The sequence below is a fragment of the Nematostella vectensis genome, chromosome 14 (assembly GCF_932526225.1).
Source record: "Nematostella vectensis chromosome 14, jaNemVect1.1, whole genome shotgun sequence".
Classification (NCBI taxonomy): Eukaryota; Metazoa; Cnidaria; class Anthozoa; order Actiniaria; family Edwardsiidae; genus Nematostella; species Nematostella vectensis.
In genome coordinates this window covers 5000583-5017239 of record NC_064047.1, presented here as the reverse complement: position 1 = coordinate 5017239, position 16657 = coordinate 5000583, and the positions used below count along the sequence as shown (strand labels likewise).

The 16657-nt window shown below is 39.6% G+C and overlaps 2 protein-coding genes across 5 annotated transcripts; both read left to right on the top strand.

Annotated features, from left to right (window-relative positions):
- The first annotated feature begins 174 nt into the window (after positions 1–174).
- On the top strand, positions 175–2405 carry LOC116614961. The gene is made up of 4 exons (XM_032376592.2): positions 175–331; positions 798–1033; positions 1664–1791; positions 2170–2405. Exons 1-4 carry the CDS (start codon positions 265–267, stop codon positions 2294–2296), a joined length of 558 nt encoding a protein of 185 aa, XP_032232483.2. The 5' UTR covers positions 175–264; the 3' UTR covers positions 2297–2405.
- Positions 2406–6838: 4433 nt separating this feature from the next.
- On the top strand, positions 6839–15931 carry LOC5507843 (S-adenosylmethionine decarboxylase proenzyme). 4 transcript variants are annotated; one of them, XM_032376577.2, is made up of 12 exons: positions 6839–7144; positions 10322–10408; positions 10712–10901; positions 11210–11312; positions 11494–11536; positions 11766–11820; positions 12183–12263; positions 12646–12735; positions 13314–13379; positions 13926–14000; positions 14524–14604; positions 14949–15931. In XM_032376577.2, the coding sequence occupies exons 1-12, from the start codon at positions 7002–7004 to the stop codon at positions 15117–15119; spliced, it is 1185 nt and encodes a 394-aa protein (XP_032232468.2). In that variant the 5' UTR covers positions 6839–7001; the 3' UTR covers positions 15120–15931. The 4 variants fall into 4 exon arrangements, with proteins under 4 accessions (XP_032232468.2, XP_032232470.2, XP_032232469.2 ...); XM_032376578.2 differs by having other exon boundaries at positions 6841–7144; positions 10775–10901; XM_032376579.2 differs by lacking the exon at positions 13314–13379 and having other exon boundaries at positions 6840–7144.
- The last annotated feature ends 726 nt before the right edge of the window (positions 15932–16657 follow it).

The window sequence follows — 16657 nt, the reverse complement described above, 5'->3', positions numbered from 1 at the left end:
GATGTCTTTAGCGTTAAATAATTTCCAAAAATCACTACTTTTGCAAGATTTTACAGTAACGTATATTGACAACGCAGATATTTAATTTAAACCTCTCTCACTCAAGGAATTTAGTAACATGACATTTAATCACTTGGTAAACAAATATCTAATAAAATTTGGATCAAAGTAAATATGAAATTAATGCGCGCAATATAAAAGCCCATGGCTTGCGTCGTAACAAACAGAAGCATAGCAAGTTTCTAGATCCAAAGGCTGAGCAATATGCGAGTTTTAATAGCTTTAGCAGTACTGTTCGGCAGTGTGGCTGCAGCAAGGCCGTCTGCGAAATGTGAGTACATTTTACTGATAATACTTTTATCTGTGTATTTTATCGAAGTATTGAAGCTACCTAGCCAGGGTATACCTAAAGGTGAGAGTTCATACTTTCTAGCTCTGACAGGGTTGCGATCAAACGGGCTTTGAGACATAATGGGAGTGGTCACGGTTTTATTGAAGAACCAGCGTTAATTGACAGTCATTGAAGGTCGATGAGAGTGCATAGTCATACGAGTTTGAGCCCTCATCAACTTAGAACTTCAAAAGATCATTGTAGGCAAGAACGAGCGTATGCCTACTCCTCTGTGAGGCTGAACCATATTCTGTTTTCACTGAGGCGTGCTGCATACCGAATTTAAATATTGCTTTTTCCCCTGAACTAGTCCAGAGGAATCATCTTGGTACGACGAGCTGTTGGCAAACTTATAATAAAAGCACATCACAATCTTTCCAATTATTGTTTTTTTGTTTTTAAATAGTCCAGAGCTCAAAACGCAGCGATGAAGCGAGCGAGATGCAGAAACTTGCGAACGAGGGAAAAGAGATGTTGAACAAAGGTGCCAAGCAGGCACTGGCATACCGCGTTTTGAAGGCAAAGTTCGAGCTAAGCTACCATCATCACGTGCATGAAAAATCGGTGGAATTCCAGAAGAAAATGGAATCGAAAGGAGCGGAGTTTAAAAAGAAGATGGAAGCCAAGGGCAAAGCCTTCCAGGTAAAGGAAGTTGCCGGCCTCCCATTTAGGGGTGTTCGGAGATGATGTTTGTGATGATAATAAGTGATGATAAGTGATTGAGCCCTTGTGCAGTCAGTTCCGTGGGGGCGTTGGGGATTAGCGGCATTTCGGTGACGTCATCTGAAGTCCATTCCCAGCCCTCTCGCTTCACGGCCAACCACAGGACCCCCAAACAGAACATCAAGGACTAAGATAGATTTCAGATCACTGACTGGCCTTGCCCCAGGCTAGACTACGCTGCCAACTTTTTTATGACCATTTTGAAATCCAAATAAGTAGAGGTGACCTTGAGTAGTCGGGAGACAAGGCTAAGGGACGGGCCATTAGAAAAAATGTGGGGAGGGGGGGAGAGTGGAGGCTTTAGCTGTGCATGTTTTTTTTTATCTTGTCTCCAAGACATGCATGATTTAATCGTTGTCTGCATTTTTTTTTCGGTCTGGTTTTGGTTTTGGCTGCATGCATTTTTTTGTCATATCAGGCTTTTCATCGTGTATAATTTTTTTTTGTCCCTAACCCCCCCCCCCCCCCTTCACTTTTCTAATGGTCCGTCACTAATCACCCACAATCCCTTGTTGCTAATATCTTGTTTTATTAATTTCTTTCTTTTAGCTTGAAATGGCAGATAAGGTTCAGGGGTTCCACGCGGGCGTAAAAAGAGAAGTAGAAGCTTTCAAGGCGCACATACACGAAGAAGTGGAGAGCTTCAAGAAGTCGTTGAAGGGAAACCTGCTCAAAAGGTAACACAACTTCATATATACCCCGGGGGATGGGGGGACCTTAACTAATATCGAAAGGGGCAAAACACATATCAATCTGATATTTAGTTTGTGTTCTTAGTCGTTCAAACTAAACCTGAGAAATAAAAAAAAAAGATGTTTAAATAAATAAATTTTAGGCGATTAGAAAATGACACCGAAGAAAGCGAAAACCCGCAAATTTCCCTCTCTGGCTATTATTGTATTTATAGTTCTTACAGGGCAACATAATTTTAAAAACTTACATGTTCTGAAAAAATGACATTCTTTTGTTTACGTCTTCGTGGCCCCTATAGCAACCGTGGAAAAAATGTTTCCTGTAGATTTACTTTTAACTCGGTCTGTTACTATTTTCCCCAGGCTGATTGAACTCAAGAAGGCTTTAGAAAACCACGGGCTGAAGCAGATTGCCGAAAAGGTACAAAGCCACATCGAAGATGTTCTCTCAGGGAAGACAACTAAACGAGCAATAAGGCTCAAGAAGTGAAATCAGTATCACCCAAGATTTCGACCTGACAGATCTTAATTAACTTTGCATGCAACTACGAGTACAGCGAGATACCATAAAATGATTCGAATAAGCGCCCTCCTTTAAATAAAATCCCCTACCCAACCAGCGCCCCCTCCACCCTCGACCTCGAATTTTGGAATAAGCACACCCTCGTCTTCAACTTTCACGAATGTATCACGCATGTTTCACATATTACGCACACTATTTTATGCACTCTTGACACGCATCGCACAACACACGCGCACTGTGCACGTATGTACCACGTATGTTTCACATATCACGCTAACTTTTTTAGTGGTTATGCACTCTCGACGCATCGCCCAACACACGCGCACTGTGCTCGTATGTATCACGTATGTTTAACATATCACGCTAACTTTTTTAGTGGTTATGCACTCTCGACGCATCGCCCAACATGCATCCGTGACTAGTAAAAACATAACCTGACTACCTATACCTTATAGCACTTCCAAAGCAATAAACAAGCATTTAAAAAAAACACTTATGCTATTTGTATAAGCGTTTAAATTATGTTAGAGGGGTAGTTTTTCTGGTGTGAATTATTCTATGACATGCTATTATCGTTTCCTGGGATAGATCAAGATATTGGTTAAAAATCTGGGTCACCACTTCTCTACTACCCCCTCCCCGCCCGCCCCCGTTTCCCTAGTTAGACCCACCACTATCTTTGAAATTAATCGCCACGCATTTTTCTTCCACCTCCCCCTGCGGAGCGCATAAGCCAAGATTACGGCCGGGCTATGCGAACTCGTGTTTTCGGGGTTTTTCGTGGCGGAAAAATTATCAAAGCCTACAGATAGGCTGCAAGTTTGACCTACCGCTATCTTGAAATTGATCCCCATTTTGAATTTGTTTGACCGAGAATACCTTTGGTAAGACGTTGCAAGACGAGAACGAATACCATAATTTTTCTGATAAGCGAGGGCTTTGTCTGGTATTTCTGGTGTTCCTTTAATTTCAACAAACTACAATGGCAACTAACTTTTATATTTTTTTTTTACAAAAGGCACAGAGAATACAGCTTTTCTTCAAATTTAACCAAACCAAAAAGGAATTATTATAAGGAAACGCCGTCCGCCCTCGTAATTCTTCTTCACGCCAGTGATGTCATTGTTCCTCCTCTTCTAAAAGAAAATGAACAAATTGTTAGTGGAATCAAAAGTTGCTCAGGCGCGTACACAGGGGGCACCCAGGGAGGGGGGGGGGTAGCAAACCGCCCCATCCCCCACCCCTCTACGAGTCCTGGGGTACACTCTTTTCATGGTTAACCAGGGAAAAAACATAAACAGTCCTGAATTGTCTGTCACTGACCCTCGCTGTCACATACCAAATAGTCGTTCCCTTATTCCCCCCCCCCCCCTCCCTGCGCTGATTTCGAAAAATGGAGGTTACCATGTGATCGCATAAAGTTCAAACATATTGAGAAAGCACCAGTTTTTATTAGTGCAGCATTAACTTTATTTATCCTGGAAATAAAATTCAAAATTGGTCGCTGATCTTGGTTAATTTATTTTCTGCAAGGTTGGGCCATTTGCTGAAACCGATTCTAAAAATCAGGGTTATCTGCATTAAGTAAGCTTTCAAGAGACTATCAGGAATTGTCATATCAGTCAACCTTCTTTTAAAAACTGTCGTTTTTCTAGCTTGCTGGTCATTTCCTTATTAGGCATTGCATACCATATTTGGGAGCCCGCTTCAATCATTACTCGAGAATTTTCACGTAAACTTGCAGGAATTCGTATTTACTTCGATTTTGCTGGCACCTTTTTGGAAACGGAGCCTAGTCCCTAACGGTTTAGAATACCATACGTCTCCCGCGAGCTCAGGCCCTTTTAGACCTTTTAGAAAAACGAAAGCCATCGATTGATATGAAGAAAATGATTTAGGGGCGGAACCCGGGAACCGACTAAAAGGCGGAGCACCAATATGAAACATGTCGGAAAGTTAAAGGCGTGCGCACATAATAATGCTGTGTGCGTTTTTAACGTTTTCACTAGCTATGGCTGATAGAACTTTAGAGTCGCCACCTTGGAATTACCTTGATGGCCGAGAAGACTGGGGACGAGGTTACAGGACGAGTTCCTATACCGCACATGGTATACACATATTTCAAATAACGTTGTCAGTGCAAATGGCGAATGGCGATTGTCAAATGGCAGTTCTCCTATAAAAAAAATACCATGGAACTCGTCAAATTTCTGCTGAATGTACGAAAATGTGGATAATTTCTGTGATTATATTACTTATCATCTTTATTCTTACAAATAATTGTACCTATAAGTAGTGATTGGTCTTAGAACTGCCATTTGCGGATTGCCATCCGCCATTTGCACTGACAACGTTTATTGAAATAGGTGTATACACCTATTTCAATAAAGGTTGTCAGTTCAAATGGCAAATGGCGATTGGCAAATGGCAGTTCTACGAACGAACGTAACATGCGTCTCGAAATATGGATAAATCAAAACACTATCCATTAAAGGTTACCAATGCTTGGCTCTGACATTGCTGTACTTTATTTAACGCCTTTAATTTTACAAATAATTAGAACCCATAAGCCATTAACCATTTGCACTAACAACCTTTTGTGAAATAGGTGTATATCCAATTTCATTATACGGAAAATGTACCAGTAACACGACAATATATCACTCGTATTGTTACCGTTGTCCATTCCCCGTCTCCTGGATACTCTGGAAGTGCTTGACGGCGATCAAGACCCACTAAAAAGAGTTGGGTCGTCACCAGTGTGCTGGTTAGTGACCGACCATTTGATATCTGACGGGGAGGGTAAGGGACCGACCATTTGATATGCGACGCATCCTCGGGGACACATGGCGTCTCGGAGATCGGACACACAGGGAGCGTGGCGCGAGAACCTTTTTCAAGCGCTCCCTGCGTGCCCGATCTCCGCGACGCCCTAAGTTACCGAGGATGTATGCGACGGGGAGGGTAAGGGACCGACCATTTTATATGTGACAGCATGGTAAGGGACCGACCATTTGATATGCGACGGGGAGGGTAAAGGACCGACCATTTGATATCTGACAGGGAGGGTGAGGGACCAACCATTTGATATCTGACAGGGAGGGTGAGGGAACGAACACTTGATATGCGACGGGGAGGGTTAGGGACTGACCATTTGATATCTGACAGGGAGGGTGAGTGAACGACCATTTATTTGGACTTTAAAAGCACACTAGCATACACACATTGGCACCAGTCGGGCCAAGACGGGACGCTAGCACAGTCTATTACCCGTGCAGTTCGGCAACCATGGACAGCTGTTTCGTCCTTATTAGGACTCGTCAGCATGGCATAGCCGGTTTGCCTCAGTTAAACTTCATCGGCAAAAAAAACTGCAGGGCGACTTCGACTCGAACGAAGTGCTTTAAACCACAGCTCAGATCCATGTGGGATCTAGAGCTGCGACCGGGCTAGCGTGATGCCAATTGTGCGGATCACGCATGCGACCTTTGCTAGTCTAAAACTCCGTCGGATAGCCAAACTATCTTTGTGACCATTTATTATCTGACGGGGAGGGTAAGAGACAGACCAACTTTTCCTTATCGCCCCCCCCCCCTAAAAAAAGATACGGAGAAGATACTTAGGGATTTAAGAAGAAATAAGCGTAAAGCACAAAAGTCACCTGTTTACAAAACATCCCCAGACTACTTATTTCTAATTCGAAAGCATTAGCTTTAGTCTTAAACAATAAATACACAAAATAGCTCTATGGCTATTCATAATCATAATCGTAATCGTTTATTTCAACGCTATCGCAGCATGAATGCTAAATTACAGCGCAGTCAGGAACACATAAATATATACTAAGGGACAAAAAATAAACATTACATGTAAACTCACAGTTCAGGAGGAACCATTCGCAATACCCTTAACCTTACTTACATTTCCTTGTTCTTTTAAAGCTGTTCCCGATGTTTTTTTTCTTCTCTGCCCATGCGCGGTTGTCTTCTCGCTAGCCTGCCTTTGTGCCATTGAGACGAAGCAAGAGTCACCAGCACGATAATTACAAGGATCATAAGAATTCTCATCGTGAAATGATGCGCTGAAGATGTTCCTCCGAGTCACCGTCGCAAAAAAAGTTTTCGTCCTTAATATGAATACAGGTATTACAATTATATGCGGAAAAAACAGCTTGCATAGTTTTTGAGATGTTGCAAATTGCAAGGCTCTTGATTTGTCCGAAATTGCTCAATATGGACGAAATTGCTACTTTTTTTTTTCGTGGCAACTTTGCTCAATCATATCTCAAGAACGGATCATCTACCAAAAATATTAAAGCTTATTTGTTTTATATTATGCAAGGAACCTCTAGGCAAAATATAAGCAAAATGTAAGCTAACATAACCTCACAATTTTAATTTTGCCATTTTTTGCTCCTGTCTGATGCTTCTTACCCCCGTCGTTCCTATCCAACTGCCTAGCGCAAGTTCGTGCCCAGACTCCAGAGCTGTTCCCCGAGTTCGCGCATGCGCATGTGCTCATGTTATGGGCCGAGCACATGCGCCGATCGTGTCGATTGAAAGTTCTTCACGAGGAACAGGACTTGCTCGTCTTTATTCCGCACCATTTCGCTCTTGGACGCCAGATTCTGTATGCATCATAGTTTAAAGAGTCCAGTTTGCGCTCAACTAGAATGTGTGAAGTCGGGTTCTTCGAGGGGCCCGAGAAACTCTTGGAGATCTGGTGGCGGCCGACGTTGGCAACTGAATCCATCTTGAGAAACAGAGGGAAATGCAACAACATGGCGAAGAAAGGAGATCTAAGAGAAATTCCCCGGTGAGAATTATTTAAAAAATCAATTCCCCTTGTGATGATTCTTGTTAAAATGCGTACTTAAAAAATTCCCTTCGTGAATATGGGCGAACATTTGCATAAGTGCGACAAAAAAGATTCTACCTGTCTTTGTTATTGCCAGTGTGGTGTATAAAACTATAAATTAATTATGACGTATCTGTCTTCCTCCGCTGTTTGGAGTATGTCTCTCTAGTTCTTAAATGGATAGAGTATGGGTTCCTAGAGTTTTAATCTATGAATCGGATAAGTTCAAAACATTAGAAGAATGGGGTAGAACTTAAAATACAATTGGATATCTGCTAAAAATGCTGGAGCGATTAACTTTTGAAATATTCTATTGTTACTACAAAATATTTAATTAAGAAAGAAATTATAAATATTCATGTACCATTATAACTACACTGAACACCTATCAAGTAATATTTCCATAGTATTTATACTGTTAGCCCCTGTCTTCTCTTATAACATTTTATTTATCAGATGTTTTTTTAAATCTGTATTAGGGACAAGGTTAGTTTAAGCAGCATGGCATTGCATGTCTGTAGGAGGGTAAATGAGGTGTAACTCTGCTGGTGGTAAATGAGGTTATACTTCCAAGCCAATATCGCCACCCTATTAACTAAGGATATACAGATAAGAACTAAGAGTAGAATAAAAAAGCCCAAACTGTCGCGATCTCGTACCAGAACAATGAATACAATACACCAAAAACTGGAAATCGACTTGGACTGTAACTCAGATTTTGTTGTTTATCTAATTACTTGCTCTATGTGTAGCAAGCAATACGTAGGGTCTACTATCAATAGTTTTAGGAAGCGTTTTAATAATCATAAAAGTAGGTAAAATAAGCACCCTAGTTTACCGGTTAGTGAAAGAGTTAAGGATGACCTTATCTATCAACATTTTCATTGCGACAATCATGTTATGGTACAACTTATAGATAAGTGTAACTCTGAGGCACAGCTTAGGGAAAGGGAAGGCCAGTGGGCTTATCGGCTTAAGTCTATCTACCCGCGGGGTCTTAATAGTGATGACTTTTTTTGTAGTAGGAACCCACATAGAGATGTGTAAATTATTTTTATCCATAGCACGCGCTATTCTAGAAAATGCACGTTTTTGTCAGTTGTAATGTTTTTGCGTCTCGCGCCACTATATTGATGTAAATAAGCTTGTAACGATTCACCTTCTTCAGTCTGCCCTGAAGAAGTCTTATTAAAGACGAAAATTTGGAAAAAAAAAAGGCAGAGTCGATTTCCAGTTTTTGGTGTATCGGATAAGAACTAAGGATATTAATGAAGTTTTAACTAAGGATATGCTGACATTAGAATCAAAAAGCCCAAACTGTTGTGATCTCGTACCAGAACAATGAATACAATACACTCTCAGACTCATGAGTCTGCCCTGAAGAAGTCTTATTAAAGACGAAAATTAAAGAGTTGAATTCCAGTTTTTGGTGTATTGTATTCCAATAAGACATCACGATATTAATGAAGTTCAAATAAATGCTTTTAAGGCCCCACCCCAACTCCTTTAGCCCCCTCCCTCTAGAATGCCTTCATCAAACTTCCAATGAGTTCCCTCTCTCTTCCTCTAAGAAGTAAAGAATTATAATGTACATTAGCTTTTAGCATATGAGACTTTTGTGTGGACTAAAACTACCTAGCCTCAAAACCAGGAAAAGAGGTTTGAAATAGCCCCCTTGTTTTACAGATACTCTTTTGTGCTTGAAACTACTACACTTTAGTTACTTACATGTACAGAACTAGGTGGAATTCTATTGTTCCAGATATTTTTTATGTTGAACCGGAGTATAGAATTATAAAGAACCGGAGTATAGAATTATGTACATAGTTGTACCTAATACTTGCTTGTTATCTTCTTCAGGGTAGACTGAAGAAGGGGGGAATTGTCATTAAAAATTTGATGCAAGATCATTACAAAATCATTAAAAGACAGAAATTTGAAGTTTGAGAAGTCTCTTTGTGCATCCAATGTTAACCTGATACTTTTACAGGGCATCTGTCATGGTGAGGAAAAAAAGACACTTCATGCAGAAATTTTCAAAGCAAAATGTGTGGAGAATCTACAAATTGTGCAGGAAAAGGGGGAATTATATGGAAACATTTTAAATTTCCCCAGCTTGAAGAAAAGGTTTTGAATGTTTTTCTGGAACTGCATGGTTTCTACGTTTGTGTAAACACCAAACTTTATAACAGTGAAAGATATCATAAACAATGTGCAGAAACAAATGCGCCAAGTCACACAATCTAGTCACTTTATACAAAGTCTCACTGGCTAGTTTTTCACTTTATGTTTTTGTTTACCACTTGCTTCAAAGTCTGTAGCTTCATTTATTTGGCTAATATCCTTCACAGTGCTTTTTGCAATGCCTCAGAATGCTGGCAGGGGTGATCCCTGAAAAGGTAGTTGTTTTTTGCCCTGTTCTTGAAGTCGATCAAATGTTATTTGCTATTAATTTTATGCCTCACACCGTTGCCTTGATGTGAAGCATGTTTACACTACTTTACACAACTTTGTAAAATAAATACAACTAAATTGGAGCCCTAAGTTTTATTAGGGATTATTTTTCTTTGCTTCCTGTTATATTTTTGGTAGTCACACCTGGAGCATTTTTTTAAAATTAGAATTCGCTTTTCTCAAATCAATTGGCAAAGAAATTTGTTTTTTTGTTTGAGATTTCGGGTTATTTTTGGCTTTATTATGTTGCCAAGAGCAAGAAAAGCTGCCAAAGATCAAGATAAGCTCCCCAAAGAAGGTTTTAATACTTTTTTTACAGTTCTGTGAGAAAAAATTCATAGAAAATTAGCCAAAGTTGCAGAAATTGCCATATTGTGTGGATCTGCATCCTGTGCACCCTGTCAGATGCCCTGCTTTTATTGGGATGGCAAAATTGACTTCCACAACTATTTGCTGTGTCCGTTCAATGCTGTCTCCTAACAAATGTTGCTTTCTTTACACCCTCATTTTAGTTAAAACTGTACTTTATCCCTCTATCAATCCTAGAAAAATTTTGCCTCCTTTATACCCTCACATTGGTAGACCGTATACTGCACACCTTCTTCCCTGCTTTAATAGGTCATTACGGAGTGAAATACTGTGTGCTGCATTAACTGATGAATTAGTCCTTCTTATTTTAAGACAAAAATGGGAAAAGATTCTCCAGCTCGTCAACTGCCAGATAATCAGCGAGAAAAGAAATGAGGACATGATTTCTTATCTCCTCAGGTACAGTATTTAGTCTCTGATCAATGCTTAATTGTGATCCTTTGCTGAAAGGAATCGGAATTGACAGAAAATAAAATATTTATAAAATCTCATTGTTTTACTTCTGAGGAATAACCTTCTATTAGCCATGAAATCAAGCAAACAAAGCATGCCAAATCATTACTCAACAAAACATTTTTTTGGAGCTATCTATATTTGTATAGTATCAATATTTTAGAATATTTATGTCTGCCGAATATTTATGTTTGTGGCTGCCTCCTTTAGTCCTAATCCGAATGTTCTATTATTTTCTATATCTGAAAGGTCATCACTCCACTGTCGTAATCATGCTATGTGTGAACTGATACCTACCCTGTTGTTACCTAGTGAAAGTAGCATGTTCATATCAAAGGAGCGCATTATTCTAAAGACATGCGGAACAACCACCCTCTTGTACTCCATCAAGCCTTTGCTCAACCTGGCGGCCGAAGAGTGCGGACTCACCATAGTCCAGGTTGGTGTATGATATAGAAATGCAACGAGGTACAGTATGTTCAATACCGCCTGACATACACCCTGGCATTGAGTATTTTGTACACCTAAGGGTTGTAGCAGGGGGTGGGGCACTGTGGGCATGTGCCCCCCCCACCCCAATATTTAAAAAAAATTACAAGGAAATTACCTAAAGGGGTGTGCCTGCGCCCCCCCCCCCCCCCACAATATTTTCTTAATGTTTCTGTATTGTGTCCCCCAGTCTTACTGTAGATGGGCTGCTACCGCTTGGCACCTCAGTATTACGGGTCAAAATTGTTTTTTTTGTAGGATCTCTTCTACTCACGGATGAACTACCTGAAGCCAGACATGCAGAAAGACCTTCACCGATCCTTTGAGAAAGAAGTCCAATGGCTAGATAAGCTCTTTGCTAGTAAGCCTTATTAAAACTTTTTGTTTATTATAGCTCTTTGTCAGCATCATTCATCCTAGCATGGTAACAAGTTTCAATTTGGTACTTTGAAAAAGCTATTGCTAAATATTTTTGTTCGTCTTTTCAAAGTTTCTATAATGTATTTTAAATATTGCCAACAAGTTTTTGTGTTTTTCTACAGATGGTGCGGCATATTCTCTTGGACGTGTGAATGGAGATAGCTGGTAAGTGACAAGATAAAGTTGTGGTTGTGTCATGATTCTATCTTAAAATAATCATTATATTGGGGTTTTGATACTGATGTTGGTTTTGTTACTGATGTTGGGTAGAGAGTGATGGCTCTGGTGATAAAATTACCCTTAAGCTTACTATTTAGCACTAGCATATTCCAATCTCCTTGTTCTCTTTTGTTCTAGCAAGATCAAGTTGATAAAATGTTTGATTTCTTTGCAGGTATTTTTACACCCTTCGTCAGCAAGGTGTGGAACAGCCAGACCAAACACTTGAGATATCCTTACCAACCTCAAGTTATGTACTAACAAATCACCTTGATTTTCTTGGGTTCACCCCATGTGCAGACTGTAGGAAGTACCCACAAACCCCCCAAAAAATCGTATTGCAAAATAAACACAACAAGACCAAGATACCAAGGTATCAATCTAATGGATTAATGGTCTCGAAGTCATGCCAAATTATCATACATAGGTTTTTAAGTAAATTGAACAGCAAGATCGGCAGAATTGACAATTTCAACAAAATGTTTCTAAAGGATTTACTTTATTAAAGATTTACAAAAGTGTCAAACATAAATCGTATTTGGTATAGGATTTACTCTGCCTTGATTGGTTGAATTCTCCTTGACGTTCACACATTTTGATGCAAGATTTGGATCCTAATGTCATGAAGGCATTTTACACAGGACAGTATGCCAACGTGTCAGAGGTTACAAAGGTAAGGTGTTTTTTAATTTATCCTTTCCAGAGCAGCCACTTTATTTACTTGAAGGTGTGCAACAACTCGAACTCCTGCAGAACCCTTGTCAGCCACGCCTTTGTTTTTGTTTCCATTTAACATTGGAGGGAAAATAATTTTCTAAAACCTCAAAATATCTATCTAAAGACCAAGTTTGATACTTTATATACGAAATTCAATAGAAATCAACCGCATTGGCTTCCCCAAATCAGCTGATGGAAATGGATTCTTTTTCCCTGGTACTGTACATTGCTACGTACAGTAGGATGACAAAATATGGTGGCAGACAGGCAGCCAATTGGCTCAGTCGTATTTAAACAGAACTGAGCAGGAGTTGATATATTATAATATGTCTTCACAGGCCACTGGGATTGCTGACTTCATTCCCGGTGCCATCATTGACGACTTTCTTTTTGACCCATGTGGCTATTCCATGAATGGTCTGTTTGGGGTAAGAATATCTTCAGATAGAATCTTTGTCCTGCTTGGTGTTATTCTTATGTATCATCATGATTTATGTAAATTAATTATGTAATTACTCAAAATTTGTATGGTGCTTAACATAAGGTTAGAATAGTAGATGATAAAACACAAGTGTTCTATGTAGAAAATACTGAACAATCTGCAATAAGCCTAACCCACTAATACCAGCTACTACCAATAAAAGTCTTATAAAATACTAATAATTTTGTTTTAACAATAAGATGTATTATTGTACCATACAAGCATGAATAACACTTTTTTTACAGAAATTGGTTTTGAAAATTTTTATTTTACGTTTTAGAACAGTAAAGCAAACTGCCTTTAAAATTCATCATTTGACAGGACATTTTTTCAGAGTTGAAGATCTTTTTTTTTAAATTAAGTTTTGTTTCCAAAGCTTTCACATTTTTTTTGCTCTTTCATCTCTCTATATCATGTATTGTTATCAAAAGACAATTCAATACAAGCCTGCCTGCAGATGTTAACTTCTAAGATTGTTTAACTGTTTCTTTATATTTGTTGGATATTCTTCACTTGATGTCAAAGGTCTCTTCATTTGAAAACAACAACATCACCATGCCGGATTGGTATCCTGATATGTCAGATGTTGGGGTGAGCTCTGCTAGTGCACCAAAGCAATTCAGACCACCCGCCATAAACCTCCAATAAAGATTTCCTCATGAATCATGTACAGTTCTGTAACTAGCTTCAATTTCACAATGTGCAATGGTAAAAATCAGCTAAAAGTGGGCTGTACATGATAAGGTGTAGTTGTTTTGATATTTTCTCATACATTTTATCATTTTGTGCATAAAAAATAAGAACAATTCAAACTGTGAAGAAATCCATGCCTCATGTAGAATAAGGTAATATGATATTGCTCTTCTCAATAACTAATCAGTAACTGCTAACCAGAAAAATTAACAATAAGTAAACAATCCTAATTTGTAGACCCTTCCAGTACTGTTGCTCAAAAAGCAAGAGACATTGGAGGTTTATGGCTTGTACAGTAGTAAACTGTGTTCTTTTTATTGCACTCTGCCGCTCTATCTTCCAATGATGTCTCCTGCTATACTGTACCCTGGGAAGGATTATGAATCATTGTTTACAAAACAACAACAAAACATGTGAATGGTATGATGCCCCTTCTCATCTCAGGATAACTACTTCACGATCCACATAACGCCGCAGAAAGAATGCTCCTATGTCAGTTTTGAGACCAACATACGTGTTGTAAGTATAATAATCAGGTGCACACACCCCTTGGTGGCCAGAAAGTGGGTCATTTTTCATGCACTGAAATTACTCATGGATCTATTATTTTTTAAATCGTATTATGGACAAAGAGGAAACCTTGCAAGTCATCAAACGATAGAAACATTTCAGGCTCCATCAGTCTCCTTTGGCCCAAGCAAATGAGGCTATGATAAAAACTTCAGCTGAGTTTCAGCACAATATAACTTGGATAACCATCATAAGGCAACCGTCCTAGGTTATTAGGCAACTGGTTACCTACGGCTGCCTAAAATCTGGTTATTATGGAAATCACGGGACATGACTTTTGGTCATTTAGTGCTTGAGACTTTTGCATGTGTGTGTGTGTGTTAAGGGGGGGGGGGGGGGGGGCGAGTGATTTTATTGATTTTCTTTGATTCTTTCTAGTCATTTTACCGCCTGAGTATGTCCCTTGAGGTTCAATCACAGGCTGTCTGCCCTATGATGCATCCTGTTAATCTTTTGCTCTATTTGTTTAAAGAAATGTTATAAAGAACTGGTCAACAAGGTTCTAAAGGCATTCAAACCAGGGCGATTCCTGATGACCCTTTTTGCTAACGAGGTAATGTTAACGAGCTACCGCCAATTCAAACAAAATCAACGATGTGCAAAGGGGAGATGGTATTAAAATGGGGGGGGGGGGGGGCAGAATATAGTTACAGCTTGTTGTCCTTTCTATTGTTCCCAAATCTGCATTGCCCCTTTCAAATTTTGCAAGTTAAACTCGGTGGTGTTCAGTGACCACTGGATTTCAAATGGTTTATGGCCTCTTTAGGGGATATTTGATTTACCGCTTATTTTATTCCTCACTTATTCCGTAGGCACTCCATGTGTTTTTTTTATGTACCTCTTTAGGTGATGGTTGCTTTGATTTCTCGCTGATTTTATTGTTCACTTATTCCACAGGGCGCCCCATGCGGCCCTTCGTTGAAAACATTCCAGGAGTTAGGTTTCCATGGTTACCAGCGCTGGGACCTTCAGCTATGTCAGATGAAGTATTACAACCTGACTTATGGGCACTATAGACAAGTTTCCAGCAAGGGAAGCAGTGAAGTAGTCCACAATGGACACCATTAGGGAGAGTGATCACCAATTCAGTACATGATCACAGAAGACACCTTTTCACATCTATATAAACTATTATATTATTATATAAACTATGAAAATCCACTGGTTCATTTACAAGAAAATTTTTAAAATAACCACCCACGATTGAAGTTTATTAACCCCTTTTTTATTGTAAGTATCTCAGTGACTTGCTTGAATAAGCCAATGGAAATTGTATTTTTGAGTGAGTCGGTATTGCTTGAAAACTACGCCCTCATGGTGTTGTGATAAAAGCACTAGAGGTATGCAGTAATAGCTTCAAAAGGTCTCTGTCATGTTGTCGTCAAACTAAAATGCCAATTGTGAGAAAGCATCCAATTCCATCGGCTGATCCAGGAAAGGAGTAAAGGAACACACGCACACAAGGAATTGGGAGCTTACGAGAATGTATAGGTATAGCGCTTGAATGGAAAATGATGTTTTGAGAACTTGCCTATTATGGGCAAGCAGGGTTCCAGAGTAGTAATTACTGACAACAGATGAATCAAGTTTAAATCGGCATCCTTAGCTCTGGCAAAAGGTCACTAGGTCAATCTAGGAACTTTTTCTATCTAAATACACATAAATTCAGCCAACTTCTTTGCTTTTTCCAAGAGCTTTCCACTTACAAGAGTGTCGATTAGAAGTGGCTGAATTTTAGAGGAGTGCAGTTGCTAAATGATAAATTAAGATGGCTTCTAGCTTCAGCATGCCAAGTATGATGATTGTTCCACATATATATTATTTATAGCATTTCTACAAAAGAATATGAATACAACAATAATAAAAAAGTATACAACAAAGCATAAGGTATTTTATTTGTGCTTTTGAGCAGCAAACATTTTGGGAATGCAGTCTCGAAGGAAAGAAGGAGAGCAGTATAGCAGATGTAGGGGGGGGGGGGGGGAAGTGGGTTACACCCCTCTCTTTGGCTGCCAAGGGAATGTTTTATGAAAAAAAAAAGACATGGCATAAATGATATTCCTCTTGGGTGCATACCTCTTGTTGCGTTTTTTTTAAAACGATCAGAGATTGGATAAGTCACATCCCCAACGGAGCACGGCAGAATGTATTCCTATTAACGTGCGATTGATTGTTATGAAAATAAACGCGCCATGTGTGTTTGTTAGGAGAGATATCAGCCGCGCTGTTGGGGGTGTAGGGCTTGGATTATGAAGGGGATTATGTTTGTCGACAGGGTTTTTGTTCATATAATGCCCGAATCCTTTCCGAGGATAGAGATGCACTTCGTGCATCTTTCGTCGGCACGAGGCGTATCCGATATCTTCGGGCCAATTATACGAACAAAGACCCTGTCGACAAACATCCAGCAGCGCAATTGATGACTTCCACAAAACAAAACCACATAAACTGTTGCATAACAAGGTGGTCTCGCGTTAAATAGAAACACATGCCGTGCTCCCTTGATTTCCCTCGACACCTTGGGGACTTGCGCTAAGAGATCACGTGACTCTTGGGAGGCAAACTAGAGTGCTCTCAGGCTTTTAGCAGCAAAATAACAACAACAA

Bases quoted from the DNA above. Each gene is read 5' to 3' on its own strand.
- LOC116614961 (XM_032376592.2), top strand. From the start codon at position 265: ATGCGAGTTTTAATAGCTTTAGCAGTACTGTTCGGCAGTGTGGCTGCA. The intron at 1,034-1,663 runs GTAAAGGAAGTT...TCTTTCTTTTAG, and splicing joins CCAAGGGCAAAGCCTTCCAG to CTTGAAATGGCAGATAAGGT. The intron at 1,792-2,169 runs GTAACACAACTT...TATTTTCCCCAG, and splicing joins AAGGGAAACCTGCTCAAAAG to GCTGATTGAACTCAAGAAGG.
- LOC5507843 (XM_032376577.2), top strand. From the start codon at position 7,002: ATGTGTGAAGTCGGGTTCTTCGAGGGGCCCGAGAAACTCTTGGAGATC. The intron at 11,821-12,182 runs ATATCCTTACCA...TGACGTTCACAC, and splicing joins AGCCAGACCAAACACTTGAG to ATTTTGATGCAAGATTTGGA. The intron at 13,380-13,925 runs GTGAGCTCTGCT...TTCTCATCTCAG, and splicing joins CTGATATGTCAGATGTTGGG to GATAACTACTTCACGATCCA.